At 38.6% G+C, this 13,252-nt stretch overlaps 1 protein-coding gene across 3 annotated transcripts in view; it reads left to right on the top strand.

The window, feature by feature from the left end:
• IMMP1L (inner mitochondrial membrane peptidase subunit 1) overlaps positions 1-13,252 on the top strand; it is a 30,385-nt gene that overhangs the window by 6,530 nt on the left and 10,603 nt on the right. The window contains exons 2-6 of one of the 3 annotated variants that reach the window (XM_080984374.1): positions 8,981-9,136; positions 10,339-10,521; positions 10,954-11,085; positions 12,090-12,178; positions 13,126-13,252. In XM_080984374.1, the coding sequence (XP_080840500.1) occupies positions 10,981-11,085; positions 12,090-12,178; positions 13,126-13,252 (321 nt within the window). In that variant the 5' untranslated portion in view covers positions 8,981-9,136; positions 10,339-10,521; positions 10,954-10,980. The remainder of the gene's footprint in view (positions 1-8,980; positions 9,137-10,338; positions 10,522-10,953; positions 11,086-12,089; positions 12,179-13,125) is intronic. The other 2 variants (XM_080984373.1, XM_080984375.1) reach the window with 2 other exon arrangements.

Below are 13,252 nucleotides of genomic sequence, written 5' to 3'. Positions count from 1 at the left end.
GGCAGCACTTCTAATGTGTACTATGCATATTCAGAACAGAAAAAGGTGTACATATTTGAAACAGGAAAACATACACAGAGCAAATGGAAGAGATAATGCATGACTTGTACTAGTGCAAAGATTAAGGAAGCACATGAACTACATCAAGGGTGTAGTCCTAATGATACTTAACTTGGAAATAAATTCCATTAAAATGAGTAGTGTTTATTTATTTAGAAATAATATCCTGGTGTGGGATTTGCCTAAGCAGCCCCATTAGTGGAAGCCCTTCACAAGGACTTCCACTTGCACAATGGAGTCCCCCCCCTTTCCCCCCTCCCCCTGTGTGCCCCATGACCATCGCAATTGGCTGGGGGGGGGGGGAGGCGTCACAACAACTCACCCCTTCTTATTCTGCAGTTATCCCGGGTGCCACATTCCATCCTAAAATTATGAGGGCTTTGTGGGGGTGGGTGGGAGGGAAGTAGGCTGCATGCGAAATCCTTCTAACCTCTGGATCCAGCAAGTGTTAAAATATAACCCAGGCTAGCTTCCTGTATTGAGGTCATAGCCTGTTTGATGGACAATTAAGGGAAACAAGGGAAAGGAGCTCTATGTGAGATAGCAAATCGGTGAGGCCACTCCCTCAACTCATAATTAGAAGGGCAAAGCCTGAGTTTAGAGTGGAGTTGGTGTGATGTGACCTGGAAGTAAAGTTGTCAACTGGAGAGAGAGTCAGAGAAATGTTTGAGAACTGTTTGAATCCAAGGCTGCAGCTATGGGAGAATCAAGACCCTTTAATGCTATGAACCCCTCCATTGTAGACTCTGGTTTTATATATGTGTAAATGAACCATGTATCATAAAGACATTACAGTCTCCACTGTACCTCATTCCAAAGGAAACACAAACCCTGGGTATGCACATGGAACCCATGAAAGATTAGGGCAGGGAGCCACACTATTTTAGAGGGATCTTCATCCCTAAACGTTCAGTGTGTATGCATGCCAAGGGCATAGCTGTCAACCTTCCCTTTTTTTGCGTGAAATTCCCTTATTCCAGTGCTGTTTCCCACTGCTTCCTGCTGCTATCCCAGATTGTTAGATATCCCGTAGACTGTCCCCGGAACAGGTGAGGCTGCTGATCCCTTATTTTCAAATCTGAAAGCTATGGCCGAGGGTTACAGAGGAACAGGGGAGACAGGAAAGCCCTTTTCAATGAACTGAACTCAATTCCATGAGTTGAAAGTTTGTTAGGATCCAGGTCACTATGTTGAGGATAAGAAATTAGTGCTCAAAGTTAAGTATAAGTAAACGTTCCTTTGTTTTGGGTAGCTAATTGCATCTATTTGTTATAGGGAAAGACATGAGGTGGCATGGTAAACAGGAGACAAATATGCAGTTATACTGATTACATGTACCTTGACATACTTAACAACAAGTTGCAAGGTTGGTCCTAAACATTTTGCTACCAATAAAAGGACAAGAGAGGACCTTCTTCCCCATTCTGTGTACAGAAGCCAATTGGACTGACAGTGGATTTTATATAAGTATACCTGAAGGCAGCCAGCTATTTATGGGGGTGTTGCAACTGAAGGGCACAGCCAGAAGGCTCAATGGAAAAACCTGGGGGGGGGCTGCCTTTACTGCCCCCCACCTCCAGATTAGTTGCCTGAGGCACTTGCTTCACTCTACCTGATGATAGGTCTGACCTTGGTTTCCTGGGACTTGGCTTCCCAGAGACTTGAGTTTTGAAGAGGGATTTGTAGGAAGTAATTTACTATCACTTAGCTATAGTTCATATCTACTTTCATTTAACCAATGACACAAATTACATTTGTGGGTCTTGTGTGCATCTGACTGAAAATAAGAAACATCTGTGAATCCTGTTTCACTTGCTCATTAACATTTTGGAAGCAATGGAAGAGGTCAGTAGTTCTTCAGAATGGCTTTTCCTTAAATATGACCACTGTTTTCTTTATGACCTCTTGATATGCCAGGTCTTAGTCTCAGAAAGAAATATGGCAACAGTCAAACTCTATTCTGCTACATATCTCTGATTAGTTATTAGAAGGCTATCAGTACTTCTGTACAAGGAAACATAAATTATATGATATAAAGATAGTATGTAGTCATATCAACAGGTACTGTTATAAACGAAATGGCATGGCAGAGACTCAAAACTTTTTTTCTTTTTGTAAAATTTTAAATATGCATATATATACACACTTATATGACCATTCAAAGTTAAAGCTGTATTGTTGCTTTTAAGTTCAGGCCTTCAATTTTTTAACATGATACTGATGTAGAAAAAGTTGGTTGTACTTGGCTTGTGAAGGGCTTGATCCAAACCCCATTAAATACAATAGAAATATGACCTCTGACTTCACAAAGCGATGACTGAGGCTTGTTTGTCTTTGCTATGCCAGGTTTCCCCCTTCTCTTTTACTTAATAATGTTTGGTGCTGCCTTTTATTTTATTTCATGCATTTAAAAAGTGGCCTAAAAGATAAAAGATTGTTTCCAAATACATTCAGTATATCATTTATGAGTAGAGCAACACATTAGCATTGAGTTCACAATAGATCATATCGCTTTTATGCCATCTTACAAGCTTACCAGCACAAACAGAATAATCAACATATTATTTGGCTGTCATCTGCTGAACAGAAACCAGAGATCACAAGGTGGTTTTCCCTAGCTGCAGTGATGGCCTTTTTTGTTCCAGGCCCCCATCTGGGAGGGCCATGGTGTGTTATCATATGGAACGCGAGGTTTTCTGTAATCTGCTTAGCTGCACTGCAGTTTGAATCTTCATTCCATGTTTGAGTAATTTATAATTTTAATGAGACCATGGCTCTTGTGGGCTTTGAAATATATTAAAAGCTCTTTTGTGCATATGCTTTTGTTCTTGCTTAATAGGCTCAGTGTATTTAAACCTGATGATTTTTTATTCATGGATTTAGATGTCTGGGGATTAACTTAGACTGAATATCATTGCACTCATCTATTCATGTTTAGAAACTGTGTATTTGTATTGCTTATCCAAAAATAGAGGAAAATATAGCCATGTGATTAAATATTGATTTCTCTTATTTGTCACATAAATGCAACAGCCTCAAATGAGTATTAATGGAGTGTTAATTATCTAATGTGGTTCCATACACTAATACTCTGGTCGTATGCATCCCAGTTTTTGTCTCAGTAGCTAGGTCCATAGAAAGCAATGGGGCTTTCTTCCAAAAGTGTATACATAGACATGGGTGTAAGATATTTAAAGATGGTTGGAAAAATATGTGTTGAGAATTTATGTAGAAAAATTATGTAGTGTCATAAGATGTATACAAAATATAATAGTTTGGGCAAATTCTCTGCCTATTATTTACAACTTTCAATAATTTCTACCCATCCTTCATACGGGCAGTACATATAATATCGGTTTCCTATTGACTTAAGTGGCAATAAACTCTACACATCTAACAAGCATACAGGTGCAGAGATGATCCTGACATTTAAGCCATTGGGGAAGCCCTCATCCTCATGCAGAAACTTTCTGTGTGAATTGGATCTCCTGGGCGCAAAGCACACCCTGGAATGGGTTGGATATCCCTGATGGGTTCACTTTCCTTTTGAAGTTTTTTTGAAAATCAGGGCTGGGGGAGAGGAGTGAGTTTTAGGCTAGGAGTGGATACTGGGTCCTGAAGTTGTAAAAAGACCTTTTCAGCAGAGATCTTTGTGGCAGCTGCCTACGAGCAGCCATTCTCCCTCCCTGCAGAATGTCCCAGAACAATGCTATGTCTTGATGCACTGTGATTCCAGTGGACGTTGTGGGGGCAGTCCCTGATGGAAGTGGTTGTTCCCCTGCCATAACCCTTCTAATGAGGTTACATCATCATGTAGCTTCTTTCCACATTTGAAGGGTGGCAGATGGAAAGTGGCTGCCACAGTGAGCTTTTGCAGCAGTAAAAATGGGAGAGGAAAGGACTTATTAGAACATAAGTACCCTCCAACTGGTAACTCCCACCACTCAAAAACCTTAGGTACCCCCTCCTCAGATTCCAAAAGCCCTTATGAACCTAGTCTCTTACTTTCAAGGCAAAAGCTGATGACCAAAAACTTTCAGCTCAACACCAAAAGAAAACACGTATCTGTGTTGACTGCCCCTACGAAAATGACCCTTGCATGCAAAATGACACCATGTCTAGCACCTGTTTTCCGTGCGCTCAGACAACTTTAGGACTACTAATTTCCAGAGAAGCGGTAAATAATTCTCACTTACATATTGATAGCCATTAGTTACAGATGTATGCCATGATACCAGCAATACAGAAGCAGTTTCATGAATAAAGATTTTGGAAAGCGGATTGAGGAAGAATTTTGAAACAAACACGTAGAAGGAAATCCCTTTCTTCAGCAAACTGGTGAATGGTTCTGAAGGCTACTTAAATTTCAGACATCTTCTGTAAGTTACATTTCAAGGAAGGCTTGACTTTCTGCTTCTTCCAGTACAGTATGGACATATGGCAACTCAGATGGTTCTTACACGTCTTCAAATTTTGCTGTGGTGTGGGATTGCACAACCTTGTTTAATTATTTGCAATCTTGCAATATGTATTTAGCCTGTTTATGGCTGATATCTTACCATGCAGAACATGTATGAATGTATCTTTACATTTCAAGTATTAATCTTAAAATGTGAAACTGGTGACACAGATGATAAAAACATTTGGCCCCTTCCATTTTGTATGTGCATGGAGCTTGTTTTTCTAATAATGAGTTAAAATCAATAAAGTATTGACTTCTTTATTTTTCCAGAAAAAAAGATGGATTGATATATCTCAAAATTCTACAACTCACATAAACGTCAAGGTGCAATAAGCACATGTATATGTACGTTTCATTGATTTCAATTGGAATTTATTAAGAAGAAAGTAGTTACAATCAGGTACCCTAAGTAAGACAGCACAGAAACAAAAAATGTTCATAATCAGTAAGCTTATTGATAAATTTATGTGTCCACAGCAAACATGATTAATTAACAGGGAGGATTTCAGTGTATATTAAATTTAAAAATATATTTGGCTTACTTAGTTGTGTATTTAATTGGTTTAAAGATTATATATGAATGGCAACAACATTTTAAAAATTCTTATCTTACACTATTTATTTCATGAATTTGAGAAAGCCTTTGGTTTCAGGAAGAGGATAATTCTATCCATGTTTCCTGCTTTTATTATGCACAGTGTCAATTGTAATCCAAGATTACAGCAAACAAGATGTTAATTTCCACACACAGTCCATGTACATTTCACTTAGAGAGCTCCATTGTTTCAGAAGCCAACAGCAAAAAAAGAAATAATGATTGTGCTATCCTCACAGGAGCTGTCAATAAAAGATGTAATAGGGGATTTAGGAATCTGGAAATGGCCAACTAATTTATGTGAATCTATTTTACTTCATCTAGAAAGGCAAAGCTCTGTTTCGTCTACACTGCATATTGCAGAGCACAGGCTCTCTATAGAAAACCAGGCGGCTGCATATGGATAGTCCCTTGATATCATTCACTTGCTGTGTAATCTTATTATGCAAAGTTCTAATCTTCACCTAGAATGAATGCCTCTGGGTCAGAATATAGTCATATCGGGGTTTTTAAGGTCATGTTTTGTGATCCTTAGCTTATTCTTCTAAGTAGGACTGAGATTTAAAGGGTATTCCCCAGACACTAGCAGAGATAGACAGCAGAACCTGCTGCCTTTTTGGAAGACAAGACCAACATGAGGTCCCTGGTAGGATTAAACTTGATTTGTAGCTGTAGGATTTTTTAACAGATGTATTATTGGACAGGGAATAGGGGCCACCAGCACAGCGAAATTAGATCACGATTGGCATTCTCGGGGAGTCTGCTGGCTGCTAAAACAGCAGCTGCATGTGGATTTGACTTCTTTCAGGTGAAGCGACTTCCAGTCATTTGGAAAGGATGGGATGAAAAGGAACCTTGGTGATAATTTTGATGTCTGCAAGATTTAGTACCAGCGTAATGGGATTATCGCTAACACCTTCGCTGCAGAAAAAGCCACCTGGCGCTATAACTGGCAGCAACTGTGAACTAATCCTTTCCCATCTCTTGGATGTCATTCATGAAGCTCACAGCGATTTCTACCCTGCTAGCTGTGATTAATTTTATAAACAAGGGGTGGGGGTGGAATCGGGTAATGAAAAATGCAAAGATTCTTGTATTTATATTTCAGATTTGACTTTGGACTGGATGAAAAGTATCAGGTAAAATGTGTATTTTATACCACAAATCTGAATAAGTGTCTTCCCACATCAGTTTATATTTCTTGAATGAAGCCTTGACAGTGAGTTATCACATAGTACATATCAGTGTCATGAATTAGCCATAAGCAATTAAGGCTGCACTCCATAAAGGCCCACACTTGAAAAGAAATCTGCACACACACAAATTACCATGTTGCATAGGCATGATCTAGGGAACCACACAAACTGTTTTTTCAAGGGAGCACAGAGGTGATATACCGTACCTTTTGAACTGTTTTGCAGGTTACACAATTTTGTGAACTTCTTTCCACAGTGCACCACACAGATTTTGGCTGAAGGAATGTTTATGCCCATGGTTGTAGGTATATGAAAGTTGGTGGTATGTAGTTCAAATAGTACTTTTGTTGCATAGGTGTCTATACTTGCTGTGTTTACCTGCAGACAAGTGTACTGTGTGACAAATGGTTAAACATCTTGAAGTATTACATTAATCTCTTTATAATTAAGGCAGTACTGTTTAGGAAATGTGTGAAGAATATTTTTTCAGGGAAATGCCACTAATATACGCCTTCTAATGTAAATTTACAAGTACTATAACTGAAGCACAGTGCTTCATTATGCTGGATCACCACTTTGTTCAAAGACCAGAAACTCTTTGTAGTCTCAGGAGCTTCAGTTCAGTTAAAAGGTCTGTTAAAACAATACAAAGTTGTGCACCCCAGAATATATATATATATTCTGCACAGCTGACTTCCATCTATTTGTGTGTATTACAGCTCATCCCCCAAAATAGATTCTAGTGGCCAGAAGCACTTGACTTAACAGTGTAACTAATCAGCATGTCCAAGCACGTGTTTGTCGCTGCTGACCCGGAAGTGGCCTGAAAACGGGGCTGGAGGGGCTGGGTGAGTTGGGTTTGGCTCATGTGTGCTCTGCCAATGCGCACAGGGGTCAGGAACGGAACCCCTGCACAAAATGGTCACCACCTGTACTCTCATGGGTCAGCGTAGGACCTCTAGATCCTGGTACTGTATCCATTTTTCCTTCTCCTTTCGGTACTGTCCCATTCCACCTGATAAATTTTGACATGACAATTTCTCTTCATCTCTCTCTCCCCCCCCTTTCCTTCCATTGCTCAGCACATTCTTGGAAAGATATAGGAAACCTCTCCCTTTTTATATTTGGAGGGCTTTGGAAAGTTACCCAACCTCTCCATTATGTTGAAACACTCTCTCTTCTGCTATTAAAAGCATGGTATGGTCAAAACCTAACACTTTGTGAATGGAACAGTGGGCAGTCTGCCTGCTTTGTATATTTAGAGCATACTGTATGCTTTAATGACATCCTTAGGAGGAGGACTCAGTTTCTGTAATAAGCCTGGTGTAATAAGCACTATAACACTCAGACTAATTTAATATCAAATGAAATCATTTCACAAGAAATGGCCCATATATATGAGTAGAAAATTGGACAAAGAGCCCTCATGAGATCTGTGCCAGAGCTTTAACTTCAATATTTTCCTTGCATTACACATGTTCTTGAGTGTTGGTTTCCAAAAGTTTTCATATGAAATATTTATTTTATGTAGTGCTTACCACCTAACATTCTTATGTCTATGTTTTCTCATGCTCTCCGCAGGTGTCTGGGCCTTTCTTTCTCTTGTTATAGTCATCTTGTGTTTGAACTAGACAACCAAGCAATTTCTTTCAGGCTCAAATTGCTCTTTAACCGAGGAGACCATTCTGGCAATTATTGCGGGAGAGACTTTGTTACTGTAGCTCCTGCCAGATACTTTGTGGTCATTAATTCCCACCTGTCCTATGACACTGAGTGATCTGCTGACACTCAATCTTTCTTTTACTACCTACAAAAAATGCTTTAAACTCACAGCATTTTGCCCTCTGACATCAAGGTTTTACCCATAGTCTTATAATTTCCTGGGTTGATTAAAGTGCAACACTTTTTCTGTGGCTTCTGAGTAAACTATGATTGAAAACATAATTAGTTCAGAATACAGCTGTTCTCGTTTCAATTTACGTGTGCCCTTTTGCCCATATTCCTGGCGCTGCATACATCAAAAGGGAAGATAATTTATTTTAAGGTTTTGCCAATGGTATACCTTACATATCAACTTTGTGAATAGCGGGTTCGCAATTCCAGCATGTTACTGAAATAGTTTCTCTGTGCCTGTTACTGTTGAATAGTGCATTAGTAGCTTAGAGTAAGACTGCTAAATCCTTGATATACTTAGGTACAGTATTCTAGAGATTTCAGCCCATGGAGGATAACAGCTTGGAAAGCAGACAAGTATGGAAAACAATTAAAAACAACAACAGCCAAGAAGTCAGTTTTGACTAAAGAAAAAACAACCACAATAAAACCACCATCTCTATAGGCTTCTGTTTCTCATTATAGTTGAATTTTTGCATTTACGGTAAATATGAAAGTAATTTTTCTATCCCAACACTGGAATTAGCTGCACAATCATTTAAAGCTTTTTCTGTCTGTCTTCTAAAATTTGAAAGATCCCCACAAGTGGATATAGGGATACTGGATAGGTAGAGAGCTAATTAATGTTTTTTTCTTGACCACTGTGCTTCTGTTATTGTGTTAATGTGTTTTGCCTCAGTTGTCATCTAATTTCCATATATAAGTTTTAGAAGTTTCTTCTATATTCAATTGATGCATTTGACACCCAGAAATAAGCACTTTGTCTTCTCATAGGAACTCATTAAATGGAAATAACACAAGAGAATCTTGATAAGTCTTAATGTGACTGTGAGCCAGCAATGTGATGAGGCTACAAAGGAGGCAAAAGCTATTCCAGTGATATGTGAGAACTTCCAGTAGGGTTAGGGAAACATATTCTATAAGAAATGGGTAATGTGTATTTCTCTTCATGTTTCTGGCACATATCTATTATATTGCCTATTATCCAAAATAATAACAGAAGTAGCTTGCCTTGTGGGGTGGAGCTGCAATGCTAGCTTCCTGGCAGGTGTGTCACTGTCTCTTACCAAGAGGGAAAGAGCGAGGTGTGATGTGTGGTGCAGGTGAAGTAGTTGGGTAAAACTAATACTCCTGTTGTTGCACTTGCACTACAGTGATCTTCCCTTCAACTCGCCCTCTGCTTCCAGGTCAGCAGTTGCAGCACACCTGCCAGAAAGCTAGTGTTGTGATTCTGTCCCATCAGAACCACCTCTGTGTTTTGAATACAGTGGTACCTTGGTTTAAGAACAGCTTAGTTTATGAACAACTTGGATTAAGAACGCTGCAAACCTGGAAGCAGGTGTTTTGGTTTGTGAATTTTGCCTTGGAAGCAGAACATGTTCCGCTTTTTGTTGAGTGTGTTCCACTTGTAAATTGAGTCCCCCGCTGCTATGGGAAAGCACGCCTTGGTTTAAGAATGCTTTGGTTTAAGAATGGGCTTCCAGAATGGTTTAAGTTCGTAAGCCAAGGTACCACTGTATCTAGACTGGGTCTGGCGGATACCATATTGGGATGGTACCAGATTGAGTGCACATTTGACACCCATCTTTCATAATGAATGAAACTTAAGGATATATGGGGGAACTAATATCATAACAATTTACAGATGGATGATCAATGACCATATAATTCTGTATGAACGATTAACCCTCTCATGAAAGGTTTTCACTCAGTAGGTTGGTTTTTTATATATATTTTCAAGTCAGATATATTGTAACATGCTAAATTCAGCCATCCTTATAATGTTTAAGCGTTTGATTCTTGTATAACAAATCTCAACACCCAGAAACTGATCAGTAAGATATATCATTTATTACCCAAACACAAATAGCCCAGATCTCTTTCAAGAAGAAATATAATGATGATTTTAATTTTCCAACAAGAGTGGTCATATTTAACAACATTCCTTCAAATGATGTTATTCACTGATTGCACGTTTAACTGTTTGCTGTCTGTATATTGTAATTTACTGTTTTATTGTGAAGTAACCCACCATGGGACTTTTTGTGAAGGAATGGTAACAAATATGCTTCATAAAGACATTTAAAGGGTCTAAAAAAAATACTTACCAAATCACATTTTACTCCATACAGGTTGAAATTTACCATACGGAATTTACTCTGATAGTTCTGATTTATGTTGGAGATGCTGGGCTCCAAAAGCAGACTACATACAACATTGTCTGGACTTGCCTAAACAAACAATTCTGGAATGACGTTATAGCCAAAATTCATCAGTTCACAGTCTACCAGTACCAGCTACCAGAAAACTGCAAAGTAAATCTTTATTATCTAAAACTTGAATTAAATCATGTTAATTAGTTATTTTAATCTCTTATTCTCATTGTTTGTGTTACTTGTTTTGTATCAGTGTTTTGTAATTCTTTAATTATGTGAAATACGTAATGAATGAAGTGAGAGAGTAAGAAGAAAGCCTAAGTGGTAGTTTACATTTGGAATGTCTTGCTGGAAGGATAGTTGTGCTTTTAAGCAATGAGGACAAGTTGCTTCTGTGATTTTTTTTCAGCTCCACATAACCCGCATTAAAATTCTTCTTGAACTTTTGACCACATTAATCTCCCTGAAAATTAATTTGAATCCTGGTTTGTGAAATGTAGCATCTTATGTTAGTATATTTTATAAATTCTGTTGAATGCTTGTACTATGATGACAATTCATATCTGGTGTGTTTCCGATCCCTTAAACTAGGACCAGCTGCACAACCATAAAACTGCTATGTTGCAAGATGTCATTAGAAAGACTCTTCGACTTCTTGGATATACTATTCAGTATGGGTGCATAGCACATTGTGCCTTTGAATACATTGGAGGAATTGTTGTGGTGAGTTAACAAAGGCTATCAAATAAACAATAAAATTACCAGCCTTCTGTTTTAATAAAGAAGTATTTGAAGTATACTCATCTAGACTTTATAACTTGAACCTTTAAAGATTTCTTTAAACTGAGCAGGGAGCTCATGATTCTGACCCTGGTGGGTTTTCACCACCTATTAACAACTTTTTTTATTTCCCCAGGTTTTAGATTAGTTTTAACTATGGAGTTAGGCAGTTGTGCTCACAGAATTTGTTGACTGGTTTTATAGAATTGCTTTTGCCTAGTTATTTCATGTACTGTTTACTTGTAGTACCCCACACTAGGATTGTTTGAATGAAGAGTTGGCTAAAAATAAGTAACTAAAATAAATGATGCTCCTGTATTTAACTTCAGCCCCCGGAAACTATTGGTACATGGCCATTTTCATAGGTTTAGGGCTGAGTAAGCAAGAGAACTGAGTCTGACCAAACTGCGGGAGACAGTGGAAGACAGAAGTGCCTGGCGTGCTCTGGTCCATGGGGTCACGAAGAGTCGGACACGACTAAACAACAAACAACAACAAGCAAGAGAACGTAACTCAGGAATTATTCTCTGGCTCATTATTTAATCTGAGCCATAGAAGAATGTGTAGGTTTGTAACACTTGCCTCTTTGATCTCCCAAAACTAATACTAAACTTCACTGACATCTCAGGTGAGAATTCGGCCCAGTGGAACCAGAATCTATAGAGAGAGACATCAAACTTATAGAAATCAAGGGGACAGGTTTACATATGAAAATCAGCCTGGTGCACTCCAGATATTTGGAGTACAACTCACATCTGTATGGCCATCCAGGCTGGGACTTCTAGGAAGCTGTAGTCCAAATATCTGAGGGGCACCAGGTTGGTGAAAGCTGAGCTGTTTTATATTTACCAGATTGGCCTAAAGATGCTGTAATTTATTTATTTAAAATACTACATGTGATAACATACTTCTCAAATAGTAATTGTCCTCTTTATTTTTGTTTTTAGTGTTCAGGACCTTCAATGGAGCCTACAATTCAAAATTCTGATATTGTGTTTTCTGAGAACCTTAGCCTCCAGTTTTATAACATTCAGAAGTATGTTGCTCCAATTTTCCATAGTTCTGTTTGTACAGATACTTGCTTTCTGATTATGCTTATCTTTATAATCATACTGCTGCTTTTATTGTTAATTTTGTAAATATTTTTCATAAACTCTTAAGTTACCTATTTTAAATTGGGAGAATAAATGGGTATCATTTTCTGCCTTCTGGAAACTTTCCTGATTTGGTATATTTTTGCATTAATTCAGAGACTGAGAATTCATTGTGGATTATCTTCGCAGGTTTTCTTTATAGCCCCCCTACTTTAAGATTGCTTATTTTTAGCTTATCTTGCCCTATATTGTAATGGACAACTAGAGTATATCTCCAGGAAGCAAATTCACAGAGCAATTCTCTCCAGAAATACCATAAATGCCATTTATTATGTTATCCAAATGCTGCTTTATTAGTAGTTTATAGAGCTGTGGATGTGTACACAGTGCTCAACGGTCATATAAAGGGCCAGGCCCTATGCATTAATCCATATATTTGCAATCTAACACTTAATTGCTGCTGGATAACAATTTGAAAATAGGTTGTGGTGCAAGGGAGTGGGAAAGCATATTGTTAGCCAGTTTGCTGAATGCTTTAGAAAATGGGAGGCCAGCCTGTGTTATGGGTGTTGCGTTGTCACAAGGAGCCCTAGTTTGTAGCACTTGATGCTGGTCACACACAGGAGAGGCTACAGGATTGGTTATGTATGACATAATAGGCGGGACAATGATTCTCCAACACTGCACTGCTCCCTGAATCGGTAGATAGAAGGCAATACCACCTCAAAGTGTAGGGGCAGGATGGAGCCTGCACTAGAATGGCATTCCCTAATAATTCAGACTTGTCATTTGGCACAGTGCCCCAAACAGTTGGCAGCACCAATTTGAAATGTGTCCATTGTCAACTTCTTTCTGGATCCTGACATTTCCTCACAACCTTTTTCCTCAGAGGTGATATCATCATTGCGAAAAACCCAAGTGACCCCAAATCTAACATATGTAAAAGAGTAATTGGCTTGGAAGGAGATAAAGTCTGTACAAGCAGCCCTTCAGATTTTCTTAAGACCCACAGTTAC

This window comes from Podarcis pityusensis, assembly GCF_964106645.2.
Source record: "Podarcis pityusensis genome assembly, chromosome: 1".
NCBI classification, from domain to species: Eukaryota; Metazoa; Chordata; class Lepidosauria; order Squamata; family Lacertidae; genus Podarcis; species Podarcis pityusensis.
Note: the sequence above shows the minus strand (reverse complement) of the source record. Positions and strands in the feature narration are given on the sequence as shown.